This window comes from Chaetodon auriga, chromosome 21 (assembly GCF_051107435.1).
Source record: "Chaetodon auriga isolate fChaAug3 chromosome 21, fChaAug3.hap1, whole genome shotgun sequence".
Classification (NCBI taxonomy): domain Eukaryota; kingdom Metazoa; phylum Chordata; class Actinopteri; order Chaetodontiformes; family Chaetodontidae; genus Chaetodon; species Chaetodon auriga.
This window is the reverse complement of record NC_135094.1, coordinates 13,369,476-13,387,460: the sequence shown is the minus strand read 5'-3', so window position 1 is coordinate 13,387,460 and position 17,985 is coordinate 13,369,476. Positions and strand designations below refer to the sequence as shown.

The following is a 17,985-nucleotide window of genomic DNA, read 5'->3' as shown; positions in this document are numbered from 1 at the left end:
GGTATCGGTGTAAACAAACGGCAGACAATGGGATTTGGAGTTTCTTTAACACTTCAGTTCCATTGCACAGAAAGACACAATTACAGGCCTCGCGATCCTCCCCATCTCATACTAATAATGCGCACAGACATCCACCATTGTCACAGATACCACTATTTCTAATGCGTTCGTTTCACCCTCAAAACCCTGTTTTCATTCAACCAAACCCCGATAAATTTATTAAATAACATTAGCATTAATGACGCACGTGAGGGGCTTCCTTTTTCGTTAATACCAATGAATGCTGTTTTAATACGATTGTTTTCCCTTAAAGTGACTATTTATGCTTTTCCCCCTCCACATCCACCATAGCAGGAACAGCCGGGTAGTCTCTCTCCCCTTTATGAGTGAGCTATTGCGCCTGAGGACAGGATCCCACACACAATCTGAAGACTGAGCCAACAAAAACAGGGCCTGACAGACAATGCCTCGCTTCACCTGCTCCAGCACTGTGCATCGCAATTATGCCAAGGACATGTACAGTTAGGCTTCATTCACCCTCCTGCAAAACAACTGCCTCAGAATTAAACCAGGGCCCGAAAATCATGCAGATAATAAATATGGCTGCAGAGGAGATTGCAGAATCAAGGCAGATAGGAGGGGAGGGGGGTCGCCCAGTGCTCTCCCAGTGTTACAATATTTTAAACTGCATGGTTACCAGACAGTGAAATAGGGAAAGCAAGAAACAATACCAAGATGCATATATCACCAGACTGATTCATGCTCCAGACGAGATTGATTTCGAGCTATAGGTGCCACGCCATCAATATACAATCAAACTCAAATGTTATGCAACGGCCTGCTCTCTGCAGCTTTGCACGCAAAATAAAGCAAAAGGCCAGCATCAGATTTGCTATTACAGCCAGCGTGATAGCCACATTCATAGACCCACTCAGCCAAACACAGCGAAATGAGACTAAACACCAGTGAGAGCAAGGAGATTCGTTATGAAAGCATGATTATATCACGAAATATGCATTAAAAAAAAAAAAAGCCAGAATATACTGAGCGCTGATTGTTCATTGATTATACTCAGAGGCAAACAACATAACAAATATTTGATGCATGTCTTTGAATAAGGCTCCAGCACAGAATAAACGGGGGAGAGCCAAATATAGCCTATAACAACCAAACATTGCACACCAGGCCTATATACATCTCAGAGGGTTTTAGCTGGAGGGGTGGCGCTGCACACTTCAAACGCGAATATATCCATTGTTGTGAGCCATTTGGCCTGCATAAGATCCTGTGCTCTGAACTAGGGAGTTTAAAGTAAGATTTTTTTTTATTATTATTATTATTATACTTGAGGGAAACAATGAGTTCAGCTGCTTATTGCGAGGAGCAATCGTCAGGGGAGGCTTAAACTCAATTACTGTAGCCGTTCAGAATGGGGGGAAAAAAATACTAAGACCAAAGAAAAAAAAAATAATAATAATAATAGAAAGAACAAAAAAAAACACCCGGACGTATCAAGCAGTGAATAAAAATTAAAAGATCTGAATAAAAATCGAGATGAAGCGTATCAAATATTTATTTTTTTTCTGGGCAACAAAGGACTATAATACATTGACAGGCATGGGAACTATTGCCAGCACATGTCTATACAATACAGCTAAAACCGCCTCCAATTTTGGACATTATCGGACATAACAAGATATCAGGTGGTCCCAAAAAACGTTTTTTTGAATGTCTTCCAACATTTAAAAAAAGACAATATTCCATTTATTGCTTTTATGGTGCTTCAAGGAGAGAACAAGAGGTGAAACGTATTCTGATTGGCACAACACATAAAAGCTTGTATAAAAACGAAAATAGAAACACAAAAAAAAACAAAAAAAAAAAAACAGTTCTCCTCAGGGTCTCACTTATGCTCTGTCTCAAATTAAAAAAAAACTGAATAAGGATGATATAGAGAGAGAGAAATGGAAGTTTATTTCTATTAAATTTGTTCACTTGCTTCAATGTCGCCTCAACATGCTACAAGAGGGCTGAATTGAAATATCCCAGAGAAATAAAAATACCCCAAACTTCTGTTTTCTAAGAACCATAAAATCACATGAAGAACTAACCGAATATTCAAACCCACTAAAACAGGAGGCACCAGATAAATAAAAAAAAGAAGTTTCAACAGACGCACCATATTTACAATTCCCATTAAATTACACATAAATAAATATATACATACATGAACACTGATTCCCTTATATAACCGTGAATCGTGTTGAAATTTCAAAAAGTTCAAGTTGGTCGCTTGGAGAGAGAGAGAGAGAGAGTGAGAGTCTACAACTGAAGTCATGACATGGAGCTCTGTGGAAATTCTCTTTGTTTTTCAAGTTTATTATTCACAATACTGATAAGAATTCATCCTCTTTTAGCTTCGGTTTTGTCACAATCGTAAAATTGAGATATAGAGGGGTCGCTGGATTTCAGTCCATTCGTTGCAGCTCATAAAAAATAAGGGGAGTACATAAAAAGTCCTCTGGCTGAGGCAATACACCTTTTCCTCGCCCTGGAGCTGATCCTCTGCAGCCTTTTTTTCTTTTCTTTTTTCTCTTTTTTTTTTTTAAATAACATTTCGTATGGTTCAGGTGTTGGAAGAAGAAGAAGAAGAAGGAGACTCTTGCGTCGTTTCCCCGTGAATCCAAAGTGGGATGTAAAAACAAAATATGTAAAACCGCGCAAGATCAGGAAGTGGCACGTTTAACTTTATCAATAGTATTTATAAGGTATTTATAATATTTATATTGGATGGGTGGGGGCCGGGGCGAGGCGGAGGGGTGTGGGTCGGTGTGGAAGGAGGGCCCTGGGGTTTGGCCCCGGGTGAAGGTGGGATGGAAACATCACTTTCTGTGCTTCTCGTCTTTGTCCCCGCCTTTAGTGCCGTTATCTGAGTGACTGTTGGGGTTGTTGTTGAGGTACATTTTGTCCATGGCTTTGATAGCCTCGGTCAGATAGTTCTGCAGGGCCGTGACGGCCGCGCACAGCGCCGGGGTCCCGAAACCGTGCGAAATTAGACTGAAGTGGGTCAAACAGCTCTGGATTCCCGGTTCAAGAATGGGCTGCGGCCGTGAGTTTCCCAGCGGCGAGCGGTCCTGGGACAGCAGGTCTGTGAACTCTTTGCAGACTTGCCTAAAACAGAGAGAGCGACGTGTTAATGACCGAAATCCCTGCGTGCACTGGAGCACCCTGAGAGTAAATAGATAAATAAATAAATAAATAAATAAATAAAACTGGGCACACTGAAAAAAAAAAAGAAAAAAAAAAAATTCAAATCAGTCAGCCCCGCAGGGGGGTGAGGGGTGGCGGGGTGGGGGGTGTGGGGGGGGCTGGGTTGTAAATTCTAAATTAGCTTAAAGCGAGTGAAAAGTGACCAGCCACAGAGGTGAAACTAGCTCTCCTGTTCCTCTCTGCAAATCAACTTATTTCAACCTGTTTTACAGCATTTATTAGTGGACTGTAACTGGGTGCCTCGTTCTGCTTTTGTTTCCAGGAATTAACACTTGGCTGGAGAAAATGTCCTGCAGCCACAATCAGGTGGAAATGAATCTCCGAGCTCAGTGGCAGGATACTCCTCGTTTATTAAAAATAAAAATTTAAGAGGAAACTTGACATGACTTGTCGATGTTAAACGATTTTTATGTATTTATTTTTTATTTATTTCTTTGGAAGAGAAAACTCCGAATTTAGGAAACACCAACCAATTAAACTCTAGTCAAACAAAAGCTGATATGCAGTGCGCTATGAGCTCATGTAAAATATTTCTGTAAGCTAAAGAAGATTGTTTTCTCTCACTAAAAGGTGAGCTAACGCGAATTATCTCCCCATTTCATGATATTGCTATTTTAATAAGACTCAAAAAAAGCCTGTAAGAAGCCGCTTAGAGCTGACAGCTGCTTCATTACAGCGGCCAGCATCAATATTAAACGCAGGCTCCTGCATCTTAAAGGAATGCCCATGTTTCGGTTACGCACAAAAACCCAACAGCAATGGATGAGAACCAGCGATGTGTCAGTGTCACTGGAATCACAAGAACTAAATACTGCTGTGTGTGTGTGTGTGTGTGTGTGTGTGTGTGTGTGTGTGTGTGTGTGTGTGTGTGTGTGTGTGGATGAGAGAGAGGCCCAGTCAACAAACCACCACCAGCAGCAGCAGCAGCAGCAGGAGCACACTGAACTGCACTGTTTTAATTAGGCCTGTAATTCATAACATTATGTAGAATCACACGTTTAAATGAAAAGAAAAGAAGTGTCTGATTAAAATCCTTAATTAGCACAGGTGTTCAGTGACGCTAAAAAATGTTTATGAATTAATATTAGCCTGGGTAATAGAGTCAATGGGCTGATGGTGGCATGGAGCAATGGCGTGTTTTGTCGTCTGACATATGAAATGCTGATTTGTTCCAATGGCACTTGAGAAAATACCAAACTTGTGTCAAGTGTGAAAAGTGTTGCTTAATAAATGTGCGTGTGTGTTTGCAAACTGTCAGGGGAACACACACGCAGTGGCACAGACTGGGATGCATTCGGTGTGACACAGTGAAACGTGATAATAGCACTTACTTCGTGGCCAATAACATGTTTTTTCTTTGGACTTGTTCGTTTGGGTCGGAATGCTGACGGTTTACATATTCAGCTACTGCCTTGGCTGGAAACTCGGTCTCGCACACATAACCAAAATCCCTGGCAAGATGCACCGCTTCGCCTGAGAAAAGAAGAAGAAGAAGAAGAGGAGGAAAATGAGGCGGAATGTGTTTGCTTATTAAATATGCTTCCATCAAATTCAGACTCCCTGCCTGGACTAACACGTGATTAATCTGATCTGAGCGCAGCGTCCACTCTGTTGACGCGCGCAGGCAGCGGGGGTTAAGCACCTGTGCCTTCCCAACAGCACTAATGATGATGATAATAACAATAATAGGCTGGAAATGATAATAAAACAGCCCTGCGAGCTGTCAATACACGTCAAGCTCCCCTCTTCATGCCGTGAGAACGGTTAAATATGGAGGAGAAACAATAAGTGGATATGAAATATAGACGGAGCGTCATGCTTAACACCATGTCATCGATTACCAATGCCTGCGCATTATTTAAAGTCCAGTAGATCACACAGGCATGGGGAAGCAATTTTAAAGGGCTATGCCTAAATCTCACTTTCTCTTTACATACTTCAGCTATGAGAATTTCAGGTTTCATTCCGTCCGAGTCTGCAGCTCGCCTCTCTTGTTGGTTGACATTTTTTTTTTTTTCTTCCCCCCTCCAAGTCTTTGGTTTTAATTTCCTGAAGCAGTTGAGTTTTTATGCGGGGCTTCCTGCCCATAAGCCTCTGCTCCGGAAGAACGCATGCGCCAATTAGCATCAAAGCTCAAGTCCAGTAAACTCGTTTCCATAAAACGGAGCGGATCATAAACAATGACAGCGCTGCAGAAAACGCAGTGTCCCTTCACTAAATAACCGGCTGCCATCCACCTCTCCACCCCCCAAAGTGCCACCACCCTCTTGTTACCCACAATCATACATTTCTCCAGGCTCATTACAATACAGCAACGAATTTCTCCGAAGCACAATGAACGTTACATTCGGCCCTCTTCTGCAATAATGATTAACAGGGACCAATGAACCATCTCAGGCTTTCACCTTTGGAAACCCACTGCACACCAAATACCACTGCACTGAATAATCAGGTTCAACTCTGCAGGCAAAATGGATTTATCCGCGCAAAATGCATCTTTTCGGCGCGCCATAATTGACTAATTTATTCTTTAATAGGCCCAAAACATATAGCTCCCAATAGGTCAGCGCCATGCCATTTGCATGCAACAAAACTCTTCAGTGAGAACCAAAGCACGGGAAGCTATTAACGAAAGAATTAAGTCGCCATTAAAACTCAGCCTTGAGCTGCCATATCCAGGGCTGTATTAATGTTTGAAACAATGCAGGGTTAATAAATCAATCGACTTCTCATCCATGAGGTGAAACAGCTCAGCGGTGCCCAATAAACAAGCAGCACTCAATAATTAACTGGACTTCAACACAAATTCATCCAGTGTATAAACTAGGCCAGCCGTGGACCTGCAAGTGTGCCCCTGCAAGCGGAGGCCAACGCTGCAAAGCCACTAGAATTACCAGCACCACTCTTTCTCTCCCCCTCTCTCTCTCTCCCACACACACACACACACAGAGAGAAACACACACACAAACACACATCCTTCATGCTTTATTACTTGCGAGGCAAAGTCGGTCCACATTACACGGATGAGCGCATATGCTGATTTCCAACACAGAGAAAGAAAGAGAGAGAGCGAAAAAAAAAAAAAAAAACTCCCAGTTTGCAAGCACCTGATATCGCGCGAGCAACAAGAGCTGGGAACGTGATTTACGGCACCCGACTTACCTTCAACTAGTGACGTCAGCAAGGTGACGTTGGCTGCCTTGCGTCTGCCCGCAGGTAGATTCAAGCCGATTTTATCCAGCTTCTCCCTTAAGGACCTTCCTCCATTCTTAGACTTGGCCCTGTGGCAGCAAAAACAAAAGCAGAAATTCAAATAGCTGAAATATGTAACGTGTAGCAGTGGATTCAGGGACAGGCTTAGACGCAAAAGGCACCTGCACGCTGTCAAATATTTTTAATGATCACGCCACTGAGGGTATTTTGATGACGCTTTCCATGATGCACCTTAGAGCATCATGTAAACATTTTTCGGGCAGCAAGTGTGGTTCAGCTTCTCTTTTTCACTAATTAAAAGGTGAATGGGCTGGATTTGCCTGGCTGTGCCCTCCACTATATATCCCTAAGACAAGCTATAAATAATACTAAAGGAGCCCAGCCTTTTTCTCCAGCAGACAAATACTGTACAAAATGAATAAATAAAGTCCTACTTAATAGGCAACACTATTACTGGCTGCGTGTCTGCAGCACTTCAGTAGACAGTTCACTGGAGACCAATGTTTTCATGTGTAATGCCTTCACTGGGCCTATAGAGCTGGGGTTGAAACAGACTAGGCCAACATTAATTTGAGAGAGAGAGAGAGAGAGAGAGAGAGAGAGAGAGAGAGAGAGAGAGAGAGAGAGAGAGAGAGATCCAGTGCGCTAGGGAAGTTAATATGGAATTTAACAGACCCCTCCTGCTTTAAATGCAGGAGCTAGGTGTCATGGTTGGTCGATTTTAATTATTCTTGCTACAGAGAAGAGAGAGAGAGAGGGAGGGAGGGAGAGAGAGAGAGAGAGAGAGATGCACGCACCCAGAGAGAATGGGTTGGAGTGAGAGAGCTCAGACACACGCACACAGACGCAAATACACACACAGGTAGCTACACAGGGAGACGTTTGCAGCCTTTCAGCCAGACTCACCTCCTCAGCACCCCGCCCAGCAGAGAGGCGTTGAGGCACTCGGGCGGCGAGAGGCGTCTCTGCACCTCGGCCACCGTGACCTTGTACTTTGATGTGGAGCTGAGGAGGGACAGGCGACCCGGAACTGAGCAGAACACCTCGTTGGGGTTTACCACCCCTCCGAAAAGACCGTCCTTATTTACGGGGATGGCGGAGATGTTGTTGTTCTTGGATAAAGACACTGGACCTAGCAAGGGGAGGGAGGGTGGGGAGGGGGGGGGGGGTGGATGGAGAGAAGGAGGGAGGGGGGGAAGACAGAGAGAGAGAGAGAGAGAGAGAGAGAGAGAGAGAGAGAGAGAGAGAGAGACCGTGCTCAGTGAATTTCATGCAATGCAGAGCCTTAACTAAATGAGAAGGGGGGGTTTAGGCCCCGGATTTAGGGTTTAGCACCACATGTGTACACTTTCAGCAGCAAAGACATGCAGAGAAAAACGGCTAATAGAGGCCTATACATGGTAATATACTAATAATAATAATAATAATAATAATAATAATAATGATAATGTGTGTGTGTGTGTGTGTGTGTGTGTGTGTGTGTGTGTGTGTGTGTGTGTGTGAACTTCACATGTCCGACATTCAGAATATTTCCACTCATCTGCTCTTTATCTAAAAAAAAACACATTTGTACGTCCAGATCTCAGCAGCAGACAGGGAGGGTAGATCTCCAGTATCTGAGCGCTCACACTGGCTATTTCTGCGTTGGCCACGCCGCGGATCGACCCTGCACAAAGCAGCCAAACCAACCGAGAGATCTGGTAAAGTCTACCTATTTTGACATATCCTCGGTATCCAGCAAAACACCGTCGCCCGTGTGTGATTTCACACCGAGGGAGGAGGGAGGGGGACTCAGCACTACTGGGCTTTACACCGTTTTGGTGTGCAGTAACCGGAGACAAAGGGGACTGTGCGCCTTTGGATAGATCACTTGTGACATTAATGGCTCAGGGGAGCCTAATAGAGACAATAGGAGTTAAACGAACTCTTGAGATTACTAATATAAGAAGCCAATTATCATGTTGATACGCAGATAGACAGGCTCAAAAAGGAAAGAATGGAAAAAAAGACAGAAAGGGAGAGAAAGAAAGAAAGAAAAATCGCTCCATATCTTATCTAGCGAGCTCTAATTTGATCTGACGAAACGCTTTCAAACCTGGCCATGGAAAAGGGCTCATCATTACGCACCTTCGAGGATACAAATCAGCCTGATTATTACACAGCAAACGGACCAAAAAAATATTAAAGCATTATCCAACAACAACAAGTCAGTCTGTGATTATGGTCGAGTTTTGATTCCCTCTCCAAACGGCAAACTATCACCCTGCGCATGCCAGGCCGTGCTCCATCCAGAGGCACCAACTTCCATGTTAAACGTGACCGTGCAGTGTGATTGCAGCTATTGGCTTTCACCACTGAAGTGCCAGGATCGTCTATGGGCCTATATCTTTGACCATCAATAGTACGGGCCTACAAAGCCCACCAGCTCTACTCATCTCACCGCTGCTCTGAAACGCTGACAGTAAATTCCATCAGCGAGGGGGGAAAAAAGGTGCAGCCAGTTTGATGCACTTGGAAAGCATGTAATGAAAAATAGGCTATACTGCGTATTAGGATCAGTCAGGCATTACCGCATTGCATCGAGTTCTCTCGAGCAGAATGGTGGATTGCGTGTGTGTGTGTGTGTGTGTGTGTGTGTGTGTGTGTGTGTGTGTGTGTGTGTGTGTGTGTGTGTGTGCAGCTTGCAGAAACATGCATGATATCTCGGAGGAAATTGCTTACCTTTTTTAATTACAGTCTGGTCGGGAATGTGAATTCCTTGATCCTCAACAGGCTGTGACACAAATGCAAAAAAAAAAAAAAAAGGAAAAAAAAGAGACAATTTTAGCACAAAGGCACGAAAATATCAGCCTGAGTCCCGTGTCAGTGAATGAGACGCTGTGCACGAACAAAGCCTGACACAATTAGCCACAATCACCCAACATGGAGGCTCTCGAGGCCCATACCTGTTATTATTGTCCACGAGTGTTTTCAGCGGGTCACACCAATGGACGCATGACACCAGATCACAAACCCAGACTTAAATAACGAAGCTGTGTCGCCCCATAATCCTGACCTAATTTCGCCCTCAGATTGGCTCTACTCACAAGGAAACTTCTAATCTAGATTGGATAGTAATTACGGCAGCGTAGCCTATTAAAGGCCTATGAACTAATTAGTGGATTATTGGTGTTTGTTTCTGATTAAAAACTGGGAGGAATACTTCAAATAAGAATGGGGGTTATTGTCAATTTTAGCGCCCATTTATCACGTATCTGCAGTCATCCCAGCTATTACCTAAACCCAATAAAGCAAACTCAATTCTCCCGTTAGTGTGCATGAAATGTGTTACAGTATTATTGTTCGCATAGAACGGCTGGAGTCCTCTTCTCAGAAAAGAGAAATAAAAAGTGAGAGGACACGATGATACAGGCGCTTTGCTTTTTTCTTTTTTTTTTTTATCTATTTCATTGAATTCGATTGAATTGATAACTGTCAAAAATAAAAGAAAAGAAAAGAACACGTGGAATTTAACTGTCCTGGAAACTAACAGCATTTATGAAAAGTATATTTCATAAATGGAATTAAAAAGGCCAAATTGTGCTGTTTTAATCAAAATAATCTGGACAACACTGAAAACAATTTCGTCATGCTATTTTTCAGGGCGGTAAAAAAAAAAAAATATGGCTGCATTAAGAGACTAATTGAATGCGTGTCATCTTTCATTTATTAAACTACAGCAATAATAAAAACACTTTTACTAATACTCTAATAATTTTAAAACGAATAGGAATTATGAAAGGTGGAGTCCTTGGTCGTTTTACTTCTATTGGAATAAAAATAACCCCATTACCATTCCCACCATTATGAGTATTAATGGCTATATTAGTTTTAAAATATAGTCTTCGTAAGCAACAGTGGCAACAGACAATAATGACAGCATTATCCTCTTTTTTTTTTTAAGCAGAGTGAGCCCACAAAAAGAGAAGCGCAGGTAAAAGGTGCCTCACCTGAACGTCTTCTAAAGAGTGAGGTATTCCATGGACAGGGATAGAGTCCGACAGTCCCGTGTCGATGCCGTGGCCGGACGGTAGGAGCACTTCCCTGCGGTACTCCCGGCACAGCTGGTGGGGCAGGCTGCGGTGCTGGTGCAGCAGGCCGCTCTCCTGACCCTGCCTCTGGCCCGGCCAGCCCGGGTGCTGCGGCTGCGGCTGGGCGTGCAGGGAGTTGAGGGAGTACGGGTCGTTGACGTGCGAGTAAGGGTCCTGAGACTGCGGGTAGATGGGCTGGTAGGGCGGGGGGAAGTACGGGGGCTGGAAGTCCGAGTTCGGTGTGTGGGAGAGCGGAGGGGCGCTCGTGTAGGGACTCTGGCCCACGCCGCCCAACTGAGGTAGCCTGGCTGTCCCATTGCTGGTGCCGTCGTGACGGTCCTGCCAGGAGGGGACAGAGAGACAAGTGTGTTTTGACCTAAATACGCTTTTTTTTTAAAAAGAGAGAGACAACCATAAATTCACGTATTTTCCCTCTTTGTCTGAACTGCATGATGCTGTGCGGGCGAACGATGGGGCACTATCAAACATGGCCTGAGTGGATGACAGGAATTAGAGCAAGTGTGGAATCTAGATTAAATTAAAATCATTTACGCTGATTGATTTTTGAAAACAAAGACAGCAATTCAACACATCGACTCTCTGTCCGCAAAGTTCTAGAAATAAAATAGCATGATAATAAACTGCCAAAGGTAGATAATAAAATCAAACATCGAAATTCCGGAGGTGGAAATGCCCTCAAATAAACGACGGAGCCTCGCATTATTTCAGCATTTTTCCAAGGTGTTTCGCAGCTTTTACGCATGCAAGCTTCACAAAACATCATTCAGGACTGAGAAAAAAAAAATATGGATTATAACAAAATCTGATATGCAAACAAATTCGAAGACACGGTGAGACTCCAGCAACTTACCATCGCGGAAAAACTGTGCACTAACATCTGAAAGGCTTTTTGATTTTGATTTTGATTCGAATCGGGAAAAGAATAATCAGTTCAAAAACACTCGGAGTGTTTGAGGGGGCGAGCAAAGGGAATTAACCGGCACAACAAAACAAAACAAAAACAAAAAATTGAGCCCCCAGAAAAGAATCTTGTCTCCTGAAAGATCACGATGGCCCCGGCGGTCAGATATGTGCCACAGCAGCAGGACGATAATCCATCAGAAATAAATGATTAGATCCCCGCTGCCCTTCATTTGGGTCTAAAATGCAGATATTCGGCGGTGCTGGCGGATTCGGGAGGAAAAGTTTCTCTCGGCGAGCCCTCTTTCTCTCCCTGCTCTCCTGGCTTCTATCACAGTGCTGCCGTCCCCTTGCTTGAGCTCATATTAGCAAAAGAGCCGCTTCTTCGTCTCCCCTTTGGACTCCTAATAGAACGCGTTCATGACTATTAATATTACAGGAATACTTAATAATAAGGAAAGAATGGTCGGAAATCGGGCGTGAAGCGAGAGGACGCAACTCAAGGCAGCAGTCTGCGCTTAAATGACGTCCATTGAAAGGAGGAATCAGTATATCTAATCAGAGATGGGGAGAGAGAGAGGGAGAGAGAGAGAAAGAGGGAGTGAGAGACTGTGGAGGGAGTGGAGAGAGAGAGAGACAAAAAGAGGGACATTCACTCTCGTCTGACGAATCAGAGAGAGAGGGAGGAGGGGGAGGGGGGCATTTTAAAAGGGTCCCAGGGCCAAAGCGCAAAAGTGAAAGAAAGACATAGGAATGAAGGGAGGTGGACTACAGACAGGGAAAGAAGAAGCCATGGAAGGAAACAATGTGCACCTCTGAACTAGGTGAAAATCCAGCAGACGACGCTATGGGCATTCCGAGCGGCTCATTTCTACCACTCGTCCCTTTGTTTTCTACCTCAGACTCCGACAGCGAGCTCTCCTCCATGGGTCTCCTTCCTCTCCTCTGTCACCGCCGAATTAATCCACCGGTTCCTCCTCGACTCCAGACCCAGAGTCACACCGGCTAACTCTAATACTTTGACCCGGAAAGACGGAGAAAAATAAATTCCCACAGTCTATGATAGGGCCGCTCGGATCCGGCGCTCGAACCAACTTTTACGCGCGGCTGAAAGAGCTCCACTCCCCCTTCCTGCTTAATCACGCATTTCAAAATTACGGAACAGCTGGCCGCGACCGGATTTCGATTGTAAATTTTACTTTTATTTTTGCGTCGATACCAGCGGGAAAACATTTGCCTGTTAATTACAGTAATCACCACAACGTGAACACGGAGGTGGCCGGCTTGTGTTTTCCTGTTCCCGGCCGTCCCTATCCTCACAGGACGCGGGTGAAAACACGTCCGACTGGCTTCTCCACTCCTAAACAAGTCCCTGATATTACTGCCAAACTTTGTCTATGCCCATAACAACACTCACTCGGTGTATGCACTCCACACATACATGCACACACGCACAATCTAACGGCTCAAGTTGCAGAGATATTAAAACTGAAGGCTGGATGTCCATGTCATTCGAACAGTGAATAAAGCAGCCGGTGTTAGCGCTCACATCTGCTATCTCAAGTATTTATTTTTTAATTAAATGCATGCTAAGTGTATATCACTATTTAATGTTCCAACGTGTCATTTAATACTTGAATATATTTTCAATGTGAATTTAAAGAGAGAAAAATAAATCACAGGTGTCATTTTGCTGATGCACCTAATATATTAGTATATTGCAACTTATATATATGAATCAAGCACAGATGTTATTACCTTAATTCCGTATGATAATGATAATAATAATAACTGGGCTATTATTGTTGTTGTTCTTCTTACTACTGGCATTATTGTTATAATTATTATCATCCTCTAATTTTACTCCACACAAAAATACAAAAAAAGAAGAAGCTATGGAATTAATAAAAGACTGGGATCTATTCATCCTGTAGTTGAATTGCACGTGTTCACTAACAGCTGTCAAAAGAATGACATATTTGGAGCAAAACAATACATCACAGCCATAAAATAATTATCTTCTTAGATCTAAAAAAAAAAAAAAAAAAAAAAGTAATTAAATTAAACAAATCAAAGAGGAGCCCCTTACCTCGCAATCTTCATATTTAATGTTATCAGTTAATTTCCAAAGCATTTTCATGGGTTGCTGAGGTGGATATTGAGTATAGGTATCGCCTTAGTCTTGTTTTCACTCAGTGAATTGTGCTCCCCGCTCAGAAAAACTACTTTTATTGAAGCTGTGGGCTGCTGTCTGTCTTGCGCTCTGAGGTCTCCCTCTAATGGTGGAAGTGAAGGGCTGGAGCAGCTCTGTAATAACACTGGCACAGGGCCTCATTAGCATATCAACAGCCGTTTGATTCCCCCCCATCTGCTCACACACAACACCAATGGACAGCGCACAGGTAAAAACTAAGACAGCAAGACGCTACACATGCTTATTATTTCTACTGCTCACTGAGGTGTGTGTGTGTGTGTGCTGTGTGTGCTTGTTGAGGGGTGGTTATAGTCCTGCATGGGGACCTGCATGCACCTGGGAGGGTTTCTAGTTTAATTTTCCATGTCTTTCCAATGCTGGAGAAAAGCACAGCAGACTCCAGAACTGCTATTTTTATTCTAAATTGAAATGATTAAAAAGGGGAGCGCATGCATTTGCTGTTAAATAACTTTATTTTTGCTGAAGTGTACTGACTGGCTCCTGCACAAGTCTTATTGGTTCCTTTTTCCAGGACTTGACGTGAAAACAGCGTGCCTATGCAAACACAACCCTGTCACACACTTTCTTGAGCACCCATGCTTTTTTTTTTTTTTTTTTAAACTCCCAAAGTGTTATTTTAATCCCATTGAGAGTGGAGACCTTGAGAGGCTATTCTTTCAATGTTATGTTAAAAAGGTGAGCCATTCCATGCGGCTCTACAGGTCCACTGACTACCTGTAAGGGCGCAGGGCTTTGGGGGAATGTAAATAATTAACACAACAACGTGGCCTTGTTTCATCTGAATGCCCGGTGAGGAGAGCCTGGCTCTGCCCTGTCGCCAGCCGAGCCTTCACCTCAGCAGGTCGTGGGTCAACAGACGGGTCGCAAGCTCTTTAAGGCGTTGCCCCCATCTCGTTTTAAACCCTGGATTACCATTTTTGGTGGAGCGCCTTTTTTTTTTTTTTTTTTTTTTTTACAAGCAGTTGTTATGAATGAGAATGGAGCGATGAAACTGGCTGACAATGACAGCTATGCCTGCAAGTGTCTTTCTGGAGATCTGGCCCGGTTGTCTGCGCTAGTGATAGGTGGGTTTAAAGAGCGAAACCAACGTGTTTTTGTTTCAGGAGAGATCTCGGGTCGTCTGTTAAATCCTCCGCAGCTCACAAAACAAGGCCAGGTTTTCAGGGAAGCCCAGACAATCTGTAGTAAGGCTCTACAGAAAGTCTAGTCTGGGATGTTAAGTTTAAAACATGTAATCTGGATTTGGAACGGCTGTAAATATGTAACCGAAGTCCATTTAGAAAAAGTTGCATTCATCCCAAAGACGCAGACACTGTTTGGAATAAAGGCTGCGTTTTGTCAACACATCGCCTCATGTCTAATTTATGATCGAACACATCTGTACATAATCTGAAATGCAGTCCTCACAAACCTCCAACAACACGCGATCAAAGTGCTCAGGTTTTCATATCAAAACAACGAGGTGTGCAATTTGACATCACCGCAACAGAGAGCTTCCAAAATAAAATATCTGTAACTTCTTTGTGCGATCTGCTGGCGGATAAAAGCCACAAGCTTCTAGATTACACAGGAGTGCTGTACCACACTCCCTTTACAAAAAGATTTCACGGTGCCTGTGCAGCCTCATCCTACAACAAGTCGACACTTTGACACTTTTCAAGGATTTTCACAGCCGTCTCTTTGTCTTAAAGTAAGCAGCACATACCTGCCATTCCCCCATTTTGCCCATAATTGACATTCTTTGTCTTCTGCTGCCTTTGGTGGGTTTTTTTCTTTTTTTCCTTTATAATTTTTTTTTTTTATTTTGGTCGATCCGGTGCCGTGTCTATCTCATTGAGCCTTCGGTCCCAAAGTAAACCTTTACTTTTCACCTGGACCGGATCGCCTCACCTGGCCATAAAAGCGGTGCGGGGCCACCTGGTGACGCATGCGCACTGCTGCGGGTGTGGACGAGAAAGGAGACACTACCTGGAAGAAAGTGAAGCTATATGTCTCCGTGCTGGATACGTCTAAACTCTCATTCTTATCTAACTCTCATGACAGTTAAATGAGTTTACCTAAGAATGTAATGATAAAAAAAACAAAAATAAATAAAGTCTGACCACTTCTATGAGGAAACTGTGACATCCAATCACAGCCAGCACTAAACACCGCTGCTGTCATCGTTTTAAAATATCCAGTGTTAATTAAATTTGCAGGAAAGTGTCCGTTTAAGCTTTAACCACAAAAAAAAATCAGATTTTATATCAGGTGACAATTTCTTTGCGTCAGGTGAATTGAAATCAACAGTGAATTTTGTTTATAAAAAGGGAGAAAAGTGTAACGTGCACTTTAAAAGAAAAGTAACCTGTGGTGTGGTTTTACCATCTCCTTAATTTCTGGTAAATAATAACAATAATAATAATAATAATTAATAATTACTTGACTTATTGGACAATATGCTAAAACTGCCATACAATTCATGTGCATGGAGCAAAGCAAAGCAAAAAAAAATGGATGAATTATATGTTCAACTGGCATGAAAGTTGAAATAAATAAATAAATAAATCACGTTAGTCCTGGGGCTCAATTAACCTTTCCATTTGTTTCTTCATCGTTTGGTCTTAGAAAACATGAACTCTCACTGCAAATGAAAGTGTGTTAAGTTAAAAACTTGAAGGTTAACTGCCAACATCATTACCTCTACACAGACAGCTACCCAGCCATTGTGAGGCTCATTATTTATTTATCCACTGTTTATTTCTAATACATACTTATGTAGACCCCTCCGGCCAAGAGCGAATGAGCTCTCCCCCCCTTGTGTCTTCCACACGCGCGCACACACACACACACACACACACACACACACACACACACGCACGCACGCACGCACGCACACACACATAGGAGAGCAACACGTGCGCTCACAAAGGTGATAACGGTCAAAGCTTTAGTCCAAAAACTCCTCTTTTTTCCACTTTCAAGTTCCTGACGGAGCACACATGCAGACTGCGAACGGGACGCACAGAGTTGCGGTGCACGTCGCCGACAGACAGCTGCCTGAACACATCAAACAGTTACATTAAACATATTTAATTCATGCACTGAGAATATTGGGAAAACTTTTTACGGAAAAACACTCTTTATTTTGCATTTTCCCCAATAAATCCTTTATATGTGTTTATTTCTTCTTTTTTTGCAATTGCACATTTCCACATAGAATCAATAGATTTTTTTTTTTTCTGGCGTTAATATTTAAAACAAGCCCTTATGTTTGACTTCAAAGGCGAACACGTTTTAGCTGCACACACAATACCTGCAGCTATACAGACCTTACCAGGACTGGACAAAAGAGGGGGAGGTGAGGTGGGGTGGGGGGGATCAGAAATATTGTTTGGGGCTCTGCACACTAAGGGAGGAGTAAGTTTTAAAGCAGAGCTGTCTGAGAGTGTGTTACTCTCAGACAAGAGCGGGGTCCCCTTTGAATATCTGCTCTGTTTGTCTAGGGCTTGGTTTCAACCACTTCCACCATTGCACCGGGCCCCCGGCAACGTTCAGCTTCCTAAAACTGCGAGCTGTGTTTAATAGGCGTCGGCAACGGCTGCACCTCAGGCACTTTGTGCAGCCATTCATATGTATTATTATTATTATTATTATTATTATTATTATTATTATTATTATTATTATTATTATTATTATTTGCTGTGTGTTTGGTCCGTGTCTTATTCAAAAACTGAGAATTGCTGAGATCTAAACAGATCTTCGTGCATAATTTACGCGTCCGTCTCCTTGCCAAAAATGTTGCGAAACACTCCTCGCTGTTTTGTAATATTGATCGGTGAGGGGACTAATTCCTTGCCCCCCCCCCCCCCCCCCCCAAGTTACGGAGAAGTTGGATAATCATCTTCGACAAAACGCCCAGTTTGATTCGCAACAAAGATTTCTGGCTGCACACTCGCACCAGCTGGACGTGGCTGACTGCTGAAGACAGTCAGTGTCCCGTCACCAGCACTCAAGCTTCAGAAGCCCCACAGCTTCGTGATATTCATGACACTGGCGTCTGAGCGAGAGGGTTTCAGGCCCATTGTGTGAGGCGCTGCTCTTCAAGGAAGATAAATTGTATTCTAGCGCCACCTTGCTTCAGGAGAAGAGCGAGCCTCCCGCGGATTTAAGACAATACTGCGGGTAATTGAAACCAAATGAGAATGTGCGCTCAGTGAGCATTCCAGTAAGTGAGACTGCCAAACCGATGCCAGTCACAAAGCAGGTGGTCAAAAGGAATATGGGGGAATTTGTGAAATCTGAAAATATGGCCAC

The 17,985-nt window shown here is 43.3% G+C and overlaps 1 protein-coding gene across 3 annotated transcripts; it reads right to left on the bottom strand.

Annotated features, from left to right (window-relative positions):
* Positions 1 to 1,557: 1,557 nt before the first annotated feature.
* On the bottom strand, positions 1,558 to 13,758 carry tfap2a (transcription factor AP-2 alpha). 3 transcript variants are annotated; one of them, XM_076761684.1, is made up of 7 exons: positions 13,564 to 13,758; positions 10,473 to 10,892; positions 9,205 to 9,256; positions 7,390 to 7,615; positions 6,433 to 6,551; positions 4,602 to 4,743; positions 1,558 to 3,171 (listed from the first exon to the last, which is right to left on the bottom strand). In XM_076761684.1, the coding sequence occupies exons 1-7, from the start codon at positions 13,612 to 13,614 to the stop codon at positions 2,883 to 2,885; spliced, it is 1,299 nt and encodes a 432-aa protein (XP_076617799.1). In that variant the 5' UTR covers positions 13,615 to 13,758; the 3' UTR covers positions 1,558 to 2,882. The 3 variants fall into 3 exon arrangements, with proteins under 3 accessions (XP_076617799.1, XP_076617800.1, XP_076617801.1); XM_076761685.1 differs by having other exon boundaries at positions 7,390 to 7,609; positions 13,564 to 13,709; XM_076761686.1 differs by lacking the exon at positions 13,564 to 13,758 and adding an exon at positions 11,425 to 12,001.
* Positions 13,759 to 17,985: the final 4,227 nt, after the last annotated feature.

Bases quoted from the DNA above. Each gene is read 5' to 3' on its own strand.
- tfap2a (XM_076761684.1), bottom strand. From the start codon at position 13,614: ATGAAAATGCTTTGGAAATTAACTGATAACATTAAATATGAAGATTGC. The intron at 9,257-10,472 runs GTGAGGCACCTT...TTTGTGTCACAG, and splicing joins ACTCTTTAGAAGACGTTCAG to CCTGTTGAGGATCAAGGAAT. The intron at 3,172-4,601 runs GTAAGTGCTATT...TCTCTGTTTTAG, and splicing joins AACATGTTATTGGCCACGAA to GCAAGTCTGCAAAGAGTTCA.